The sequence below is a fragment of the Dipodomys ordii genome, unplaced genomic scaffold, assembly GCF_000151885.1.
Source record: "Dipodomys ordii isolate 6190 unplaced genomic scaffold, Dord_2.0 Scaffold38, whole genome shotgun sequence".
Taxonomy (NCBI): Eukaryota; Metazoa; Chordata; class Mammalia; order Rodentia; family Heteromyidae; genus Dipodomys; species Dipodomys ordii.
Window position 1 is genome coordinate 2161510 of NW_012267254.1, and position 21931 is coordinate 2183440.

The 21931-nt window shown below is 40.0% G+C and overlaps 1 protein-coding gene across 1 annotated transcript in view; it reads right to left on the reverse strand.

Moving 5' to 3' along the window:
• The window catches only part of Phf6 (PHD finger protein 6), a 65664-nt gene that overhangs the window by 15055 nt on the left and 28678 nt on the right, over window positions 1-21931 (reverse strand). The window contains exons 4-7 of the mRNA XM_013018060.1: window positions 13265-13398; window positions 12967-13010; window positions 1460-1626; window positions 1166-1309 (exon numbers count right to left, since the gene is read on the reverse strand). Coding sequence (XP_012873514.1) covers window positions 1166-1309; window positions 1460-1626; window positions 12967-13010; window positions 13265-13398 — 489 coding nt within the window. The remainder of the gene's footprint in view (window positions 1-1165; window positions 1310-1459; window positions 1627-12966; window positions 13011-13264; window positions 13399-21931) is intronic.

The window sequence follows — 21931 nt, forward strand, 5'->3', positions numbered from 1 at the left end:
CACACACACACACACACACACACACACACACACACACACACACACACACACACACACACACACCCCTTATAAAAATACTATAATTTTGAAAACCTAGCACAAATGGGATGATTAATTTAATATAATTTAAGTTAAAAAACATTTGTGCATTCTGAAAATCAGGCCTGGATCTACAGAAACAAAAATAAAAAACATATCTGTATCTTATTTTTGTATTACAGGAATTTAGGAGGATATTAGGGAAGCTAGGCTCATAAATAACTGTAATATAGTGCTCTAATTACAGCAATAGTAATTGATTTATTAGGGTATACTAGAGGTCTTAAAATATCTTCTTTGTATGGGCAGGTCCTAGGGCTTGAACTCAGGGCCTGGGTGCTATTCTTCAGGTAGTACTGTGGCTCAAGTAGTAGAGTGCTAGCCTTGAGCTGAAGAGCTCAGGGACAGCGCCCAGGCCCAGAGTTCAAGCCCCACAACTATCCAAAATAAAAAAAAAAACAACCATATTTTTTGTGTGTGCATGTCATAAGGTTTTAATTCAGGGCCTGGGTGCTACTCTTCAGCTTTTTTTTCTCTCTACCACTTTCACCACAGCTCTCCTTCTAACTTTTTTGGTGCTTAATTAGAGATAAAGTCTCTTGAACTTCCTGCCTGGGGTGGCTTGGAACCACCATCCTCAGATCTCAGCCTCCTGAGTAGCTAGGATTATAGGCGTGAGCCACCAGTGCCTGGCTCTTAAAACATCTTTATAGACACTTATGAAGATAAAATTTTTTAGTTGTAAATTAACTAGAATTACAGTTATATTATCCCATACAAACTATATGATGTAGAATGTATCATAATGTTAATTATTATAATATAGTACTTATATCAATATATTGTATATTGTGTTATAATAAATTATGGTCCTATTATAATTATTATTATTATAAGCTAATTAAAGATCCTTTGCAATATGGTAACTGTAATTAGTATTACTTGAAAACCTACAAAAATATAAATGCTGTCCTTTGAACGTCTCTAGTTTATTAAGATTTGAGACTCTAGAATATTGCTATTCATGAGTAAAGCATTAATGCTGAAGGAGAGCTACTGTACTTGATTACTAGCTGAATGGTTTTCAGAAACAGGCTTAAAAGCACATGAAAAGAACCATACTTACCATGCACTTATAATGTGCAGCTGCCTTCTTGGCATTAAATATATGCAATTTTCCTCTGGCTTCATTTTCTTCCTCCCCTACATGACAAAAGCCACATTTAGGCCTAGTGTCACTAGGACTGCTTCTGTGGGGAGACCTGTCTCTCTGTAAATGCCAAAGGGAAAAAAGATGCTTAAATTGTTGAGTACTTCAAGCTTTTTAACATCTCAAACGGTAAGCCTTACTTATAGACACAGTTTAAATGAAATATTCACATTTCAGCAAAAAGTAAAAATCCACCTGCTTTCTACTTACATAGGAGCTACTTTCCATTTCGTCTGTTCCATGGGAAGATGTGGACCTGGTATCTTCTGACACGCCTTTAAAATTAGTTTTTCTTGGTCTTCCTTTACGGCTTTTCTTTTTACTTTTTGGGGATGAAGGCTCCAGTTCATGTTCATTAAAACTTTCATCTAAATCAGCTGTTTAAAAAAATGAATAAAAGCTTTATAGAGACCAATCTTAAAATGAAATCTTGTTCCTTAGGACAGAGGTTTTCCTTAGAACAAAATTGTCCATACAAGGGAGGAGCCAAAGCCAGGTGCTGGTGGCTCACACCTGTAACCCTAGCTGCTCAGTAGGCTGAGATCTGAGGATCACAGTTCAAAGTCAGCCCATGCAGGAAAGTCTGTGAGAAAACTGAAGTGGCACTGTGGTTCAAGTGGTAGAGCGCTCACCTTGAGCTGAAGAGCTGAGGGACAGCGCCCAGGCCCAGAGTTCAAGCCCCAGGACTGGCATGCAGGCATGCTGCACGCGTGCGCGTGTGCGCGCGCGCGCGCACACACACACACACACACACACACTTATACCCTTTGGGTAACAGAGGGAGTCAAATGATCAAAGTATATTATGTGCATTTGTCACAATGAAAGCCACTACTTTGTAAAATTAATCTCTGCTAAGAAAAAAATAAAATTAATATTCTAGTGAAAATGAATATTCTAGGTAGTGATTTCAGTTATAAGACTTGATTCCTAAGTAGCTGAAAATGCCCATGAAAACATTAATATAAAGCTAATCACAAGGACCCATGCTTACAATTTCCATGGCTGCAACCTATTACTTTAATCTCCCCAAGTCAAAATTATAAAAATGTTGTAACACTTAAAAATTGCCTTTTCTAATTATAAAAGATCTAGCTGCATAAAAGCAAAAATCTTCCTTCTGCCTCCTACTTGCACCTGCTGTGCAGTCCCAGCTGGCCTGCGGCCAGCCTCATCTTCATCACACCGCCTCAGCTGCCCTCCCTATGAAGTAACCACTGCTAACTGCTTCTTGTCAGCCTCACAGATTCAATGCTGTAGTTTGAGTCTTGGCTTTGCCACATACACAACAGCCTTAGATCTGAGACCTACCTCAGGAGGTCCTTGAGTAAATGACTTGAGTTAGAGCAGATCAAGTACTTAGAACAGTATTGGCTTATAAAACATTCACGGGGGTTGGGAGGTTGAGGGGTGGGAGGGTAGTTATGGAGGTGGGAGGGAAGGGAAGGTAGGGGAAAAACAGAAGGAGGCAACAATGCTTGATAGGAAATGTACTCATTACCTTGCACTCATTCAATATAATGCTTGAAAAATTAGAAAGAACAATAAACAAGGGAAAAATAATGTGAGTGCAAATACAAAAAAACACATTCTCAACAAATATCAACAATTGCTTTCTCTAGGCAAGTTTGTGTGCGTGCGTGTGTGCGTGTGTGTGTGTGTGTATCCATCCTGGGTCTCGAACTCAGGGCCTACAAACTTTCCCTTAGCATTTTTGTTCAAGGCTAGTGCTTACCACTTGAGTCACAGCTCTACTTCTGGGTTTTCCTAGGTGTCATCACTGCACTTTTTCTTTTTTATTATTATTAATTTATGAGGTGATGTACAGAGGGATTACAATTACAGGAGTCAGGTAATGAGTACATTTCCTTTTGTACAGTGTCTTCTGTTCCCTCATTCTCTCCTAGTCCCTCCCTCCCGTCTCCACCCACGAGTTGTATAGTTCATGCTCATCAGTGTCCAGTGAGCTCCAGTACTACACACCTTTTCACCCTTTTTCCCTGGAGTTCTGTATTCTCCCTCCACCCACCTGAAGATATACATGTGAATACACCCTATATACAGTAAAGAAGACAGAATCATCAAAAACTAAAAACTAAACAAAAGAGGTCTCTTATTTTCATATCTTGGAGTTCATTTCAGTATGCATATTATTTTATATAAATATGAAGAGACACTTAGGCATTGTGCCTTTGTGTTTCTCTCCTAAGAGTATCCTCTTTTGGTCTCACTGTGTGTGAGTATCTAGAATCCTGTATAATTTATCATATCCCAGTGTATTTTAGGTCTAAATCAGACAAAACATGTGCCATTTGTCTCGCTGAGCTTGGCTTACCTTACCCAGATTTATTTTAGTTCCATCCATTTCCCTGCAAATGACATTATTTTATTCTTTCTAACTGTCCCTACACTTTTTCAAGGTGAGCACTCTACCACTTGAGCCATAGCTCTACTTCCAGGGTTTTCGTGAGTAATCCGAGGTAAGTATCTCCTGCTCAGGCTGGCTTTGAACTAAGATCCTTGGATCTCAGCCTCCTCCTTCTGGTATTTTGCTGGTCAACTGGAAAAAATAATTGCATTAAGGTCCTTCTCATGTCGCTTCAAACCACAATGCTTAGATCTCAGCCTTCTGGGATGCTAGGATTACAAGCACGAGCCACCAGCGCCCAGCGTAAAGATATTTAAGGATTTGGTGTGTATATAACAAACGGGATTCTAAGCATACAATTCAGCATGTTGCCTTTTCTAATGCATGAAACCTTCCAAGTCCATTTTTACAAATACTTTCTTCTGTGTGAGAGCTAATCCTAATCCACTACATCTAACTAGGCCCTTTAATACAAATGTAAATTTTTCTCATTGTTTTTAATGTTACAAATATTGTAATGAACTTTCTCCATTTAGCTTTGCTTACTAATACGTTATTTTAACAGCTTTCCTGTGTAAATGTCTGTGTGTGTGTGTGCGCGCGCACACGCGCATGCACGCGTGCATACACAGGTGTGTTTTAGAAATACAGGAAGAGCCAACATTTGAGCTTTTGTGGCTTACTATACCAGATTGCTATGCAGTTTTTGTTGATCTTTTGTTTTTTGTCAGTCATGGTGCCTGGCTCTGGGGCTGGACGCTGTCCCTGAGCTCTTCAGCTGAAGGCAAGTGCTCTACCACCTGAGCCACAGAGCCACTTCCAGCCTTTTCTGCTTATGTGGTGCTAAGGAATCGAACCCAGGGCCTCATGCATGCAAGGCAAGCACTGTACCACTGAGCCACCTTCCCAGCCACTGCTATGCAGTTTTTATGCAGTATTTGAGACTTATCTGACCCTGAGAACAACCTCATAAAGTGGTATTAATCACCTTCCCAATCCCCAGCCCTATTTTAAAGATAAGGAAATTCAGGAAAATAAGTAATTTGGGCTAAGGACAGGAAGCTACAGAGTGGGGCAAATTTTTATCAATGAGTAACTACAAGTATGCTTTTAAAATGGGAATACTCACTGTCACAGAATTGCATATGCCCTTGGAAGTTAGAGAATAGACAGTTATACATATGTTTACATTTACACTGAACTGCCCTGGACCTGTACATAAGAAATTGATAGCAATGTTCGCTTTCAGTAAAGGAATTTGGAAATTGAGATACAACGGTGAGAGTGGAAGAAAAGCCTACTTAAGGTGAATGTAGGTTTTACTGGTGGTCTTTACTGTTATAGTACAGTTGCAATTTCTAAATAAGTAGGGGACAAAACAAGGTCCCGTTCCTGGTCTTTTAAAAACACAACTCTCGCCAGGCACTGGTGGCTCACGCCTGCAATCCTAGAGAATCAGGAGGCTAAGATCTGAAAATCACTGCTCAAAGCCAGCCCAGGCAGGAAAGTTCACAAGATTCTCATCTCCAATAAATTACTAAAAACACCAGAAATGAAGCTGTGGCTCAAGTGGTAAAGCACTAGCCTTGAGCAAAAGAAACTCAGGGATGGTATCTGGGCCTTGAGTTCAAGCTCCAGGACTGGCAAAAAAAAAAAAAGGAAAAACCTCTCAGATGTTTTTTTCAGTTTCACTTTGTCTCTGATTTGGTCACAATGGGGCAAGAGGAGCCACTAACTCACCTCCAAGTACTACAAAGTCGTTTCTGTTCCATAAATGACTATTTTTTTTGTCTGTTATGGGGCTTGAACTCTGGGCCTGGGCACTGTCACTGAGTTCTTCAGCTCAAGGATAATGCTCTACCAGTTGAGCCATAGTGCTACTTCTGGCCTTTTCTGTTTATGTGGTGCTAAGGAATCGAACCCAGGGCCTCATGCATGCAAGGCAAGCATTCTACCGCTGAGCCACCTTCCCAGCCCCTTAAATAACTTCTTAACCAATGTTCCCCTCTGCTTTCATTGTCCTGGCATACTCTCTTTTTCTGCCCTCCTCAGAAGTTGTCACAACATTAACCGTGTAAAACAGAAAGGACCACCAAGATAAAACATGCAACTGCCATTTAACTGGACAAAGAACAAAATTTCCTCATCTATCAAATGGAACTGAAAGCAATTCCTTCCTTGTAATTCTGCTTTAACCAATGGCTGGGGGAGGCAGGTATGACAGCTTATACCTCTAATGAGAGTACTTAAGAGGCAGAGAGACAGGAAGATCACAAGTTTGAGGCCAGCCTAAGCTACACAGGGAGTTCAAATGTCATCCTGGGCAACACAGTGAGAATCTTTCTCAATAAAACCAAATCAAAATGAATTAAACAAAAAACACAAACACTGGGGCACCGGTGCCTCCTGCCAAAATCCTAGCTACTCAGGATGCCAAGATCCTGATTTGAAGCCAGACAGGGAAGGAAAGGCTATGAGACTCTTATTTCCAATTAACCACCAAAAAGCCAGAAGTGGAACTATAGCTTAATTGGTAGAAAACCAGACTTGAATAAGAAAGCTAAGAAACAGAGCCCACGTCCTGAGTTTTGAACCCCAGGAACAGCACGCACGCGTGCGCACGCGCGCGCGCACACACACACACACACCACACAAATGACTTTGGAAAAAGAATTTGTAGACTATAGAGTTCTATTCATTTGTTTGTTATTACTCATCATGTAAAAGGTAGAATGTAACCTCTTGCCAAATAGGATTCTTTTATAAATTCTCGCAGGTGCCCACACCAAGCAGGTTGAGTACCTGAGTATATATGTTTGCTGGAATTAGAACAAAAGAGTTAAGGCTTTAAAAGCTGGGGCAAGCATCAACTGTGCATTTTTATAGTGGATGCCAAAGGAAAAGAAGCAATTATTTGACCTGCCCTCTGTCATGCAACAATCATGTGCACTTGTTCTGTATGTTCTTTGTGGCTAGTGAATTCAGCTATCTGATTCTTCAGGAAAAGTACCAAGTAAAGGATTTTATGCATATGCATTAGACATCTACATATGCAAATATGTGGCAGACATCCAAAATTCATTATTCTTAATTAAGTGTGCTAAAATATGTCTGAGAAATATGCACTTCAAAATAATTCAGATGGGGGATGATGAAATAAGATTGGCTATGAGCAAAAGATTGCTGTCTGGCTGATGGGTACATGGGGATTCATTATGTTGTTCTTCGTTGTGTACATTTGAAAATTTCTTATAATGAAACTTTATCAAGCACTCTAAATTAAAGATGAGCATATAGAGTATCCAAATAGTATTGTATACATAGATGGTCAATAAATCTGGTGAATTTTTAAAGTTTTTCTGTTAAGACACATAGTGGTGGCTCATGCCTGTAATCCTAGCTAGTAGGCAAGCTGAGACTTGGGGAAGATCATGATTTAAGGGCACCATGGGCAAACACTCCAGACAGCTTCACAACCAATATCTGAGCTTAGTGGTGTCGTATATGCTTGTCATCCCAGGTATATGGGAGGATTGTAGTTTCAGGCTGACCTGATTGAAAAACTGGGTATCAAAGAACACTCTGGGGGCTGGGAAGGTGGCTCAGTGGTAGAGCGCTTGCCTTGCATGCATGAAGCCCTGGGTTCGATTCCTCAGCACCACATAAGCAGAAAAAGCCGGAAGTAGCACTGTGGCTCAAGTGGTAGAGCGCTAGCCTTGAGCTGAAGAGCTGAGGGACAGCGCCCAGGCCCAGAGTTCAGGCCCCACGACCGACCAAAAAAAAAAAAAAAAAGAGAAAGAACACACTGGTCATACCCACTATCACAGGAAGCAAAAATATAGATTAGATAGATAGATAGATAGATAGAGGATTTTAGTCCAGGAAGTAAGTGAAAACTTATTTCAACAATAATTGGCTAGAAGAGCAGCTCAAGTGATACAGTGGTTCCCAAGCAAGTGCAAAAGCCTGAGTTCAAATCCCAGTTGCCAAAAAAAAGAATAACCAGTAAAAGGTGGCTGGAGGTAGGACTTAATGATACAGGGCCTGTCTAGCAAGCCTAAGGTCTTGAGTTCAAATCCTGCCAAAATAAGTTCAAATCCTGCCAAAATAGAGTATGAAATCAGTTCTATATGAAACAAATATGAATGTTACCAAAATGTTTCAATTGTATTTTCAGAACTATAACTTGAATTACATTGTCTTCCTAGGAAGAACACACGAAAAGATGAGTAATAAAAAGAAGGTAGAGGAGCTGGGAATGTGGCTCAGTGGTAGAGTGCTTGACTAGCATGCATGAAGGCCCAGGTTCAATTCCTCAGTACTATATAAACAGAAAAGGCTGGAAGTGGTGCTTGGCTCAAGTGGTAGAGTGGTAACCTTGAGCAAAAAGAAGCTCAGGGACAGTGCCCAGGCCCTGAGTTCAGGCCCCAGAACTGGCCAAAAAAGAAGGAAGGTAGAATTTTAAAAGAATAACAATGGTATGCAATATCATGTTGACTGAAACTTACTATAATGTCAGGAATATTACTAAGAGCTACTCAAGTATTATTTAATCTTTGCAATAATCTAAAGTCCCCACCCTGGTTATGGGGATGTGTGCAGGTTCTGAGGCTTGAATTCAGGGGCCAGGCATTGTCCATGAGATTCTTTTGCTCAAGGCTAGAACTCTACCACTTAAGCCACAGCACCACTTCTGGCTTTTTCTGAGTAGCTTATTGGAGATGAGAGTCTCACAAACTTTCCTGCCCAGGCTAGCTTTGAACCACAATCCTCAGATCTCAGTCTCCCTACTAGCTAGGATTACAGGCATAAGCCACTGGTATCTCACTCCAGCCATATTTTCTTTAATCGCCACTTCACAGATGTAACATATAAAGTTATTTCTGAGAGCCTTAGATGACATATATCAGATGAAACAGAGCTGAGATTCAAATTAAGATCTGATTTCATAGTCCATACTCTTAACCTGTACAGCCAATAAGCCCATTTAACACTACTAAGCTTAAAGGTTTATAAATAAATAAACACATGTATACACATACATCTATTTCTGTTTGTTTGTTGTTGTTGTTGTTTGGAGGTAGGGTCTTGCTATGTAGCCCAGACTGGCTTAAATTCATGATCCTCCTGCCTTCACCTCATCCGTGCTGGAATTACAGCCATGTACCACAGAACTTAGCAACACTTTTTACTTGTTTTTGTTGCCAGTACTGGAGCTTGAACTCAGGGCCTGGGCACTGTTCCTGAGCTTCTTTTGCTCAAGGCTAGCACTCTACCACATGGGCCACAGCGCCACTTCTGGCTTTTTCTGTTTATCTAGTACTGAGGAATCAAACCCAGGGCTTGATGCATGCTAGGCAAGCACTCTCCGTTCTTTTTTTTTTTTTTTACTTTCAATTAACACATAGGAATTGAACACATTTATGGTATACATTGTGAAATTACTGTATATGCGTATACTATATAGTACTCAGATCAGGGTTACTGGCTAAACTTAAGACTTTAACATCACACTAAATTTTTCTAAATTTCCATTTAATAAAAAAGCACTTAAGAGCTAGGCACTGGTGGCTCATATCTACAAACCTAGCTACTGAAGAGGCTGAGATCTGAGGATGTTGGTTTGTATCTAGCCTGGAAGAAAATTCTGCAAGACTCATCTCAAATTAACTTGCAAAAAAGGACTGGTAGAGTACTATCCATGAGTGAAAAAGCCAAGTGAGAGCTCAAGGCCCCAAGTTCAGGCCCCAGTACTGTCAGATGTGTTTGTGTGTGCACACACACGTGCGTGCACACACACACACACACACATACACACACACGCACACAAAACCCAATCAATTACTCAATATGGAAAAGCTATGCACCATATAATTCCAGCTATTCTGGAAAAGACAACTGCATGAAGACAGCAAAACATGTCAGTGGTTTCTGGGGATTGGGGCCAGAAGGGGTGAGTAGGTGGAGCAAAGGGAACTTTCTTTCTTGCCAGTCTCAGGGCTTGAACTCAGGGCCTGAATGCTGTCCCTGAGCTCTATCAACTCAAGGCTATGGCTCTAACACTAGAGCTATATCTCTACTTTCAGCTTTTTTGGTGAGTAATTGGAGATAACTGTGTCAAGGTCTTGCCAGCCTGAGTGGCTTCAAACTGTGATGCTCAGATCTCAGCCTTCTGAGTAGCTAGGATTATAGGTGTGAACAACCAGTACCAGCATAATACAATGATTCTTTTAATACTTCAAAATAGTCCACATTATATAAGGCTAACATGACAGACTGGACTGAATTATAGAGCACTTACCGTATATATTAAGTAAAGAAGTGTTAGGACACAGATGGTAAGCGATTGTGAAATTACTGCAGGCATTATTTTCTTTGCTCTAGAAACTAATGAAGTACAATGCTCAAAGACAGTCCCTGGAATTCAATTCTATAACCACCATCACAAATCATGATCATAAAGGGAACACGTTTTCCATCAGAACAATTACAAGTTGTTTCTGACAAAGTACTCAATATAAGTTTAAGCAAGGTCAATATGATAAAAGGCAAAATCCAATAAATATAAATTCTGATAGCCAGGCATTGGTGGCGCACACCTGTAATCCTAGGTACTCAGGAGGCTGAGATTTGAGAATTGGAGTTCAAAGCCAGCCTGGGCAGGAAAGTTTGTGTGACTCTTCAATAAACCACCAGAAAACTGGAAGTGGTGCTGTGGCTCAAGTGGTAGAGCGCTAGTGGTGAGCTGAAAAGCTGTGGGATAGCGCCCACGCCCAGAGTTCAAGCTCCATGAATACCACCACCAACAAAAATCCATATATTTTTTTTTTTGCTTTGTCAGTCATAGGGCTTGAACTTAGGGCTGGGCAATGTCCCTGAACTCTTTTTGGTCTACCACTTTGAGCCACAGCACCACTTCTGGTTTTTTGAGTGGTTAATTGGAGATAATCCTGAGCCACCTGTGCCTGGCCCTGATTTCTTTCTTTTCTTCTTTCTTTCTTTCTTTCTTCCTTTCTTTCTTTCTTCCTTTCTTTCTTTCTTTCTTTCTTTCTTTCTTTCTTTCTTTCTTGTCGGTTGTGGGGCTTGAACTCTGGGCTTGGCCGCTGTCCTTGTGCCCTTCAGCTCAAGGTGAGTGCTCTACCGCTTGAGCCACAGCACCACTTCCGGTTTTGTAGTGGTTTACTGGAGATAAGAGTCTCATGGACTTTCCTGCTTGGGCTGGCTTTGAACTGCGATCCTCAGATCTCAGCCTCCTGAGTAGCTAGGATTACAGGCGTGAGACACTGGCACCCAGTTCCTGATTTTCTTTTAACATGTAAACTTAATACTTCAAATTTTAGAATATGACATAAAAAAACATTCTATACCAATGAAACAAGAGGCCCCAACACTCTACACAAATATAAACTGAAGGAGAAACATTTGGTAACAATGTAGGGAGAAGAGAACCATGATACAATATATGCAAGTCATTGTACACATGTATGACAATTTCAGAATGAAACCTATTACTTTGAAAAATAAAGCAGAAATACAAGAATGTGCTGAACTCTAAACTCAAATTAATTTGAATCTCAAAATTAAAGTTGTAGCAATACCACCAATTACATTCAAATTTGTCTCGAAAAGCATGTAAACAGGTCTATTAAGTTTCACAAAGCAAAAATGTTATCAAAATGACTCTGTATACTTTATATAGTCTGCAATGACTTTTGTATGCCACTAGATGGTACTATCATCATCAGAAATATAAAAGATAAAATGGGAGCCTGCTATATCAATATGTACTAATCACCCTTAAACATTTCAAATATCTTATTCCAGTATGTTAATAATACACCTCGAGTCTTTCTTTCTTTGCCAGTCCTGGGATTTAAAATCAGGGCCTGGGCAACTCTCCCTGAGCTTCTTTTGCTCAAGGCTAGTACTTTACCACTAGAGCCACAGTGCCACTTCTGGCTTTTTCTGTTCATGTGGTACATTTGAACCCAGGGCTTCATGCATGCTAGGCAAGCACTCTACCACTAACCCACATTCCCAGCCCCAGTTCACAAGTCTTGATCCTCAGTTACTAACATATGTGGCCACTATATTATCTTAAGAATGATTGGGTGGGTGGGGGGAGGGAGGCTTGGAAGGGATGGGAAGGGGAAACAAAGGAGGAGGCTGCAATGCTTGATAAGAAATGTACTCATTATCTTGCCCATGTAATTGTAACCCCTCTGTACAATTTTTTCACAATAAAAAATTTTTTTAAAAAGAATGTTTTGTAGCCAGATGCCGGTGGCTCATGCTTATATCCTAGCTACTCAGAGGCTGAGATCTAAGGATCCGAGTTCAAAGCCAGCCAGGACAGAAAAGTACATGAGATGCTTTTCTCCAATTAACTAAACTCCAATTGAGAAAAAGAAGCTCAGGGACAGCACCCAGGCCCTGAGTCCAAGCCCCAGGTCTACCCCCCCCCAAACAAAGGAAAAGAAAACTGAAGATTTTTCAGTGTACTTTATCACCTCAAAAGTTCTAATTATTGAGCTGGGCATCAGTGGCTCATGCCTGTAATCCTAGCTACTCAAGAGTCTGAGGTCTAAGTATCTCATTTCAAAGCCAGTCTAGGCAGAAAATTCCATGAGACTCTTACCTAATTTTTTTTTTTTTTTTTGCCGGTCATGGGGCTGAACTCTGGGTCTGGGCACTGTCCCTCAGCTCTTCAGCTCAAGGCTAGCGCTCTACCACTGGAGCCACAGCGCCACTTCCGGCTTTTTCTGTTTATGTGGTGCTGAGGAATCGAACCCAGGGCCTCATGCTTGCAAGGCATGCACTCTACCTCTGAGCTACCTTTCCAGCCCCAGACTCTTACCTAATTAACCAGAAAAAAGCCTGAGGTGGAAGTATGAAAATACTAAGTGAAACTGAGTGATCTTAAGTTAAAATCCCAGAATTGAGACAAAAAAAACCCCACAAAACCAATAGATAAGGGTACTAAAATTTGACTAAAAATTTCAAAGAAAGTTGGATGATCACAAAATCTACTAGTATTCCTAAGTTCATACTGTCTGTAATATTTTTGGAATCAAGGATTCAAATTATCACCCTCACAGAAAGATGTGGTCCCCAGCATCATTTCTTTCGAAAGTGAAATAAATTTTCAACTATATACTTTATTAAGATCTTGGAGATTATTCTTCTTTCAAAATTTAGATCTTTATTACAGACCTTATTTTATACCAAGACTTTTCCTAATTCTTCTAAATATATTTGACACTGAGATCTTAAGGTAAAAATTCACATAGAATTATTACTCATTTTATTTAAATTCCTTTTTGAAAGTGGGGAGTGGCTGAATGACATACCTTCAGAGTTATGTGCAGTTTTCTTGTGTTTTCGACAATAAACCCTTAAAAAATGAAGACAGAAATTATCAATATATAAATAAATTCAATTTTCAAAGTAACAAATGAGTATTACACTTTATCCCATTTACAAGGGAGTACTTTAAAAAAAAAAAGCTTATCATGGACCTCCCTGTATCCTTTCTGTGAGCATTAAATTCCTTATCCAAAACCCCCTTTATGATGCGACCATGGAATGCTTTGAAACTTGTAAAAGTAATGATTGCTCAAATGTTGTAAAGACATGTTCAATAATTACATGTAAATTCCTTGTGAAGGTTTCTCTCGGATCTGAGCTTTGTCATGCAATGCGCAGTGGTAGTGGTACGTCCTATGACAAGTTTTCACATCACAACCAATTGTCGCTCCAGGACAGTGGCACAAAGAACACATCTACAGAAAAATGACAAAATGATATTAGTATGTGGGTTTCCTAAGGCTGTGATTAACAAGTTTAGAGGCATATCTATCAATTTGTCCGGAAAAAAAAAAACAACAAACTCATTATTGAAAAACTTTGTAATTACCAGTTATTTTTCTTGCTTTCTCTCCCAGGAATTATTTCAATAAATATTCGGGTAAAAATTTTTATGACCAGGTTATACAGTGACAAAATAAATGGAACATTATAAATAATATTTCTATTTTTCTTTTGTCTGTTATTATGGCTAAGAGAAAGTTTGAAATACAGCAAATCAGACATGTGAGCTAACATCATAAAAGAGACAAAACCTTCACTTTTTTTGCAATCCAGATCTACATGGATATGTGTAACTGGGAATATACCTCACATAAGTGGGGGGGGGCGCTGGGAAGGTGGCTCAGTGGTAGAGTGCTTGCCTTGCATGCATGAGGCCTTGGGTTCGATTCCTCAGCACCACATAAGCAAAAAGAAAAAAGCGGGAAGTGGTGCTGCGGCTCAAGTGGTAGAGTGCTAGCCTTGAGCTAAAGAGCTGAGGGACAGCGCCCAGGCCCAGAGTTCAGGCCCCATGACCAGATCCCCCCCCCCAAAAAAAAAGTGTGTGTGTGTGTGTGTGTGTGTGTGCGTGCACGCACACACACACATGCGCACGCACATGTGCATGCAGACGTATAGGTCCGGAGGCTTGAACTCAGGGCCTGGATGCTGCCCCTGAGCTCTTTTGCTCAAGGCTAGCACTTTAACACTTGAACCACAACTCTACTTCTGGCTTTTTTTGGTGGTTAATTGGAGAGATAAGAGTCTCAAAGACTGCCAGGGCTTGGGTCTGGGAATATGGCCTAGTGGTAGAGTGATTGCTTAGCATGCATGAAACCCTGAGTTCAATTCCCCAGTACCATATAAACAAAAAAAGCTAGAAGTGGCCCTGTGAATCAAGTGGTAGAGTGCTAGCCTTGAACAAAAGAAGGTCAGGGACAGTGCCCAGGCCCTGAGTTCAAGCCCCAGGACTGACAAAACAAAAACAAAAAAACAACTTACTGGGCTGGCTTTGAACCATAGTTTTCAGATCTTAACTTCCTGAAGTAGCTAGAACTGTAGGCATGAGCCACCAATGCCCGGCTAAGTGATTTGTTTTCTTACAATTTCCAGGTGTTGGTGGCTCATAACTATAGTCCTAGCTACTCAGGAGTCTTGAGATCTGAAGATGGCAAATTGAAGCCAGCCTGGGCAAGAAAGACCATGAGATGCTTATCTCCAATGACCCAACAGAATTAAAACTGTGGCCAAGTGGCAGAATACTAGTCTTGAGCAAAAATACTAAGGGACAGTGCCCAGACTCTGAATTAAAGCCTCAGGATCAGCACAAGAAAAAAAAATCAATGAGAATCTTTAGGGAAAACCTTCATACACTATTAGAGAAGCTGAGAAAAATCAATTCAAAGTGAAAGAAGAGGATAAAAGAATTAACTAGTTTTTAAATGTCTCGAGCTCTGAGAATATTTTGTGATTTCCAGTTGATTATACTGAGAAAATATGCTCATCTATTTCAATTTAATCTGTTACTTAACTCTTAACATTATGAATTTAGGAAAACAGATAAAAGAACAGATTTTTTTCAGCAGCTTTTAATAAACTTTACCATCTGAATTTATCAGACAATTCCTACTGATGAACTCATGTTCTATATTTAGAAAAAAATTCTCTTAAAAAAAGTATGTAACAATGATTGTTAATGGTTTTGCTTCAAACAGCACATTGTACCTATCTCTTAAGCTATACATGTCATACCAGAATGAATGCATAGTAAAGTAAAACTTAAAAATTGTTCATTTGGGGGCTGGGAAGGTGGCTCAGTGGTAGAGTGCTTGCCTTGCATGCATGAGGCCCTGGATTCGATTCTTCAGCATCACATAAGCAGAAAAAAGCCAGAAGTGGTGCTGTGGCTCAAGTGGTAGAGTGCTAGCCTTGAGCTGAAGAGCTAAGGGACAGCACCCAGGCTCAGAGTTCAAGCCCCATGACTAGCAAAAAAAAAAAAATTGTTCATGTGTTTCCTGGTTGCTAGATACCTCTTCTAAACTCTAGTGCATGACTATAATCCCAGTAGTCAAGAGACTAAATTTTCTATGTAATTTTATAAACACAGAGCAGCCTGGTATGGGCTAAACAGTGAGATGCTATCTCAAAGACAACACAAACCAAAACAAAAACTAACCAAACCAAAACCCTCAACACTTACCCATCTAATTTTAGTGTACCAACAGGCTAACATAAATTGCCTTGGTATACCAACAGACTAGTTAAAATTTCTTACTTTAAGCAAAGCAGTCTAACTCATGCAAGCTATCATTAACAAATACACATACATCAAAAACAAATAAATAGAACAGATGCCAGTGGCGCTAGCCTATAATCTTAGCTTCTCAAGAGGCTGAGAGAGGATCAATGTTTAAAGCCAGTTGAGACAAAAAAAAGTCAGTGAGAATCTTCTCTCCAATTAACTATCAAAAAATCCTTGGCCAGATACCGGTGGCTCACGCCTGTAATCCTAGCTACTAAGGAGGCCGAGAGCTGAGGATTGCGGTTCAAAGACAGCCCGGGCAGGAAAAGTCTGTGAGACTCTTGTGTCCCATAAAAACATCAGAAAAACAGAAGTGTTGCTGTGGCTCAAGTAGTAGAGTGCTAGCTGAAGAGCTGAGGGACAGCGCCCAGACCCAGAGTTCAAGCTCCAGGACTGACAAAAAACAAACAAACAAAAAACTCCTGAGGGCTATGACATAGCTCAGTGGCAAATCACTTGTCTAGCAAGTGCAATGTCCTGGGATAGACTCCCACTACCAACAAAGAAAAGACAAAAAATAAAGCCTGAAGTGGAGCTGTGGCTCAAGTGGTAGAGTGCTAGCCTTGAGCAAAAAAGCTCAGAGACAAGCCTGAGGTTAAGTCTGAGACCCATCACAAAAACAACAACAAAAAAAAAACTCTCAATACAGGTATTTCCCAGAAAACAAGAGGGCCAGGACCCATTATTAATCATTGAGAAATATCCTGCTTCCTCAAATAAATATAAAAAATTCAAAGTATTGCTGTAAAAGAGAAACATTGTGCCAAATTATCAAGCATAGAGAGCTTTCAGATGGCTTGTAAGTTCTAGAGGAAGTAGAGCAATTGGCCTGTAGCTCAATTATGAAGTTGTATAGTTTTACTTCAGTCACATTTAGGCTTAGGAAATGTACTTACTGTAAAAATTTTGGAAAACACAAAAGAGCACAAAGAAAAAATTAAAATCATTCATATTCACCAAGCGCACACCTTGAAGTGCTGCAATGATTATATGAAAGCATTTTTCTCTTTTTGTATTCTTTTTTTCTATTTTGTAGTACTAAGGATGGAACCCAAGACCTCAAATGTGCCAGTGCCAAGCAAGTTTTCTACCCTAGACCCATGAAAATATTTTTTCTATGTAATAGAAAATACTGTTTTGCAACCTAGGGTGTTTTGGGGGTTGGGGACAGAACTGGATGGCAGTTTTCTGGACTTTTAGGCCTGGACTGTGATCCGCTAATCTCTGACTCCTAGCTACTTGACTAGGATTAGCTGGGTGCAGGTGGTTCACACCTGTAAACCTAGCTACTCAAGGGTCTGGGATCTGAGGATCATGGTTCGAAAAACCCAAAGTGGTGCTGTGGCTCAAGTGGTAGAGTGCTAACCTTGAGCACAAAGAGGTTCAGGGACAGTGCCCAGGCCCTGAGTAACAATTTTGTTAATGAAACTTTATCTAAAATAGGATTGGATAGATAGGTTCAGTGAGATAGGCACTCTCATATACTATTAGAAACTGGCACACACTGGAAAGCAATTAGTATATGTGTGTATATATGTACATACATATTTTTTTCACTGTCCCTTAGCTTTTGCACTCAAGGCTGGCACTCTACTGCTTAAACCACAAATCCAATTCTAGCTTTTTGCTGAATAATTGGACCTAAGTCTCATGGACTGCTTGGGCTAGCTTGCACCACAATTCTCAGATCTCATCCTCCTGAGTAGCTAAGGATTACAGGCATGAATCACCAACCCTGGAAATTTGCTTTTTTTTTTTTTCAATCAGAGCGCTTTTTCAAAGTTCATATCCTCTGGTCCAGTAATTTTACTTCCATAATAAATGTAGTCTAAATATAACCCCTGCCCGGCGCCAGTGGCTCACACCTGAAATCTTAGCTACTCAGGAGGCTGATATCAGAGGATCGTGGTTCAAAGCCAGCCCAGGCAGGAAAGCCCACGAGACCCTTATCTCCAAGTAACCACCAGAAAACCAGAAGTGGTGCGGTGGCTCAAGTGGTAGAGTGCTAGCCTTGAGCTGAAGAGCTGAGGGACAGTGCCCAGGCCCAGAGTTCAAGACCCACAACGGACAAAAAAAAAGAAAGAAAAAAAATATATATATAACCAGACTATGCCTAATTATTGCCAATTAACTACCAAAAAACCTGGAAGTAGAGATGTGTCTAAAATGGTAGAGTGCTAGCCTTGAGCACAAAGAAGCTCAGGGAAGCTGGGTGCCCATGGCTTACATCTGTAATCCTAGCTACTCAGTAGGGTGAGATCTGAGAATCGAGGTTTGAAGCCAGCCTGGGCAGAAAAGTCCCTGTGAGACTCTTTTTTAATTTAATTTTGTTGTAAAGGTGCTGTACAGAGGGGTTACAGTTACATAAGTAAGGTAATGAGTATATTTCTTGTTGAACATTGGTACCCAACTCATTCATTTTTCTCCCACTATCCTTCCACCCCTCACTACTCCCCCCACCCAAATTTGTAAAGTTCATTTCCAACATAGTGTCTTGTGGGTATCACTGTTGCATTGGTTCACTCTTTGTTCTTGTTTCGCTATGTTGTTATGCCCCTTCCCTTCCCCATTTGTGGTTAACCTTGTTGTCATCAATATACTGTATCAAGTTCTTTCTTTTTATTTATTTTTTTCTTTTTTCCCTTTAGTTTATCCAGGGTAGTCACTGTTTTTGATTCTGGTACCCTGCATCCTGTGAGACTCTTACCTCCAATTAACCACTAAAAACCGGAAATGGTGCTGTAGCTCAAAGTGGTAGAGCACTAGCCTTGAGCAAAAAGCTCAGAGAGAGCGCCCAGACCCTGAACTCAAGACCTACAACTGACAAAAAACATAGTTCAGGGACAGTGCCTAGGCCCTGAGAACAGTCCCCAGGACAGGCAAACACACACACACACACTATAACAAGGCTCAAACAACTGATTTACATTTATTGCAGGTTTAGAGAAGCCTAGAATGTAAAATAACACATGGAAAACAGTAGAAAAATATTTCATGGGGCTGGGATGGTGGCTCAGTGGTAGAGTGCTTGCCTTGCATGCCTGAGGCCCTGGTTTCGATTCCCCAGCACCACATAAGCAAAAAGAAAAAAGCTGGAAGTGGTGCCGTGGCTCAAGTGGTGGAGCGCTAGCCTTGAGCTGAAGAGCTGAGGGACAGCACCCAGGCCCAAAGTTCAGGCCCCATGACCGGACCCCCCCAAAAATATTTCATTATAGTATGGTCATATGAAACAGTATTCTATAGCCACTCTTGTCAAAGAAAAAAAATACTCTGCTTTTTTTTGATAAGAGGATCTTCCTTTGGAATCTTTCTGCCTCAGCCTCCTTAGTGCTGTTATAGGCATGTATAACCATGCCAGGCTGTTAGGAAAATTTAATGGCATAGGAAAAGTTTTTATTTATAATGTTAAAGTGGAAAAATAGGATAGGATACAAAACTATGTAGACTAAGCTCCTAAATTTTGTGTATTACATATATTTTTTGGAAAAAAAAGTGGGAGTGATAGAGCAAAATGCTGAGTGGCTATCTCTGGATGATTGGTTTTCCTAATTTCCTGCATTTTCTGATTTTTCTACAACAGGCAAAAGTATTTGTTATGCAAACAGTTATTTTTAAATGTATCAGGAATACTCTAGCAAACGCATTCAGTACCTGCCTTACAGTCTGGTGAAAAGGAGATGGAAACTGAAAGTTCCAAATATGTCAAAATGGTTTTGGGCCTAGTTATAAATGTAGATGTGCCCGAGGTAAGTAAATGGTTCAAGCTACTATGGTAAAACAAATCCATTTTATAAATAATCAGTTAAGTACTGTAGCTATGATGATTCTTTAACATGAACAAAAGCTGGCTTTACTTAATGTCAGCTTTATTCAAGGAAGAAAGAGGAAGATCTACCAATAAAAAATATTTTCATTTTTGGAAAATTATTCCCAAGATTAATATATTATTTGTGGTGGTGATTTTATGAAACAGGGTGTTACTATGTAGTCCTGACTGGCGTAGACCTCACAATCCTCCTGACTCAACCTTCTGAATCTGGGATTATAGGCATATACCACCATGACAGGCAGGAGAAAGAATTTTGCTGAATTAGAATTTATAGGATCTATCTTATGCAGCATTCATATATAAGCAAGTTTCTGGCAATGTGTTAACAAAATAGCAACAATTAACCACAAGATTAAGCTAGCTACTCAGGAGGCTGAGATCTAGGATTGAGGTTCGAACTCAGCCAGGGCAGCAAAGTCCATAAGACTTTTTTTTTTTTTGGGTCCAGTATTGGGGCCTGAACTCTGGGCCTGGGCACTGTCCCTCAGCTCTTCAGCTCAAGGCTAGCACTCTACCACTTGAGCCACAGCGCCACTTCCGGCTTTTTTCTTATGTGGTGCTGAGGAATCGAACCCAGAGCCTCGAGCATGCAAGGCAAGTGCTCTACCACTGAGCCACCTTCCCAGCCCCATCCATAAGACTTTTATCTCCAAAAAACTACAAAAAAAATGGACAGAAGTAGAGCTGTTGGCTCAAGTGTTAGAGCACTACCTTTGGACAAAGGAAACTCAGGAACAGCACCACCCTTACTTTAAGCCCCAGGAGAAGCAATACATATATACACACATACATATATACATAAATATATATAATATATAATACACTAAAATAAAAAATTACATTTGCTTGCTTACCTATAAATATAAAAGAGGGAAACAACTGTTATGTTCAACTCTTCTATGTTATATTCCAACATCTGAAACAATCTTTCTCTGAATTAATTTTACGTCCTAACATGGCTAATCATTTTTATAAAAAATGACTTATTTTTATTGCAAATCCTTCCAGATTGAATCATTTTTTTGTGATGCTGGATGTTGAATTTAGGACATTTTGCACATTAGGCAAATGCTCACCAGTGAGAACTAAATTACTTTGTTTTTTGGGGTTTTGTGCTTTTTTTTTTAAACTAAATGCTTTTGAAGACTAACATTGTGCATTACAAAGAAATGCTGAATAAATCAGCTGACTAAAAGCTTATTCTGTTATTGAAAATTTGAATATCTTACAGCTTATTTTTCTCATTTATGTTTATAAAAATTGCAGGGTTTACATAATTATCTCCAGGTACTTCTAAAAATATTTCTAAGTCAGGAACAGTGTACATCCTTATAATTGCAACACTGGGGAGGCTGAAGCAGAAAGATCACATATTTGAGGCCAGCTTGGGCTACATAGTAAGACCTTGTGTCAAACAAACAAGTAAGCAAACAAAAAATAAAAAAATCTCCTTATGAAATGTCTGATATAGTACAAAAGTGGGCAGAACAATCCAGTTGAATAAGTGCTGGCAAGAATGTTTGGATGGAAAAAATAAACTTGCTTTAAAACAATCTTGAAAATTAAAAAAAAGAAAAAGTAAGCCAAGTGCTGGTAGCTCATACATATAATCCTAGCTACTCAGGAGGCTGAGGTCTGAGGTTTGTGGTTTGAAGCCAGCCCAGGTATGGAAGTCTCTGAGATTCATAGCTGCAATTAACTACCAAAAAAGCTAGAAGTAGAACATTAGCCTTGAGCAAAAAAGCTTAGGGGACAGCACCCTAGCCCTGAATACAAGCCCTAGGACCAGTGTGTGCGCGCGCGCGCACACACACACACACACACACACACACACAGAAGTTCAGAAACCAGACAAGTGGCTATTATAGCTTTTCAAACTGTTACAGAAAATAGAAATAAAACAGAGCATCTCTTGAAAACAGAATGAGAAATGAGATCCTTGCAAGCACGACCATCATTACAACCATCACCACAGCAAGGTATCAGTTGACAAGACCCAAATAAAGATATAAAAATTTGATCTTCAACTGAATAGTGCCTACTCATACTAGAATGACTATGAGTTGCCATTTATCATCATGCTAACATTGTACCCCTGGCTACTTCAAATATGGGAAAACGAAAGTTAACCTGACAGGTTTTAGAGGTGTGTGTGTGTGTGTGTGTGTGTGTTAGAGGTGTGTGTGTGTGTGTGTTAGAGGTGTGTGTGTATGTGTGTTAGAGGTGTGTGTGTGTGTGTGTGTGTGTTATCATCATGCTAACATTGTACCCCTGGCTACTTCAAATATGGGAAAACGAAAGTTAACCTGACAGGTTTTAGAGGTGTGTGTGTGTGTGT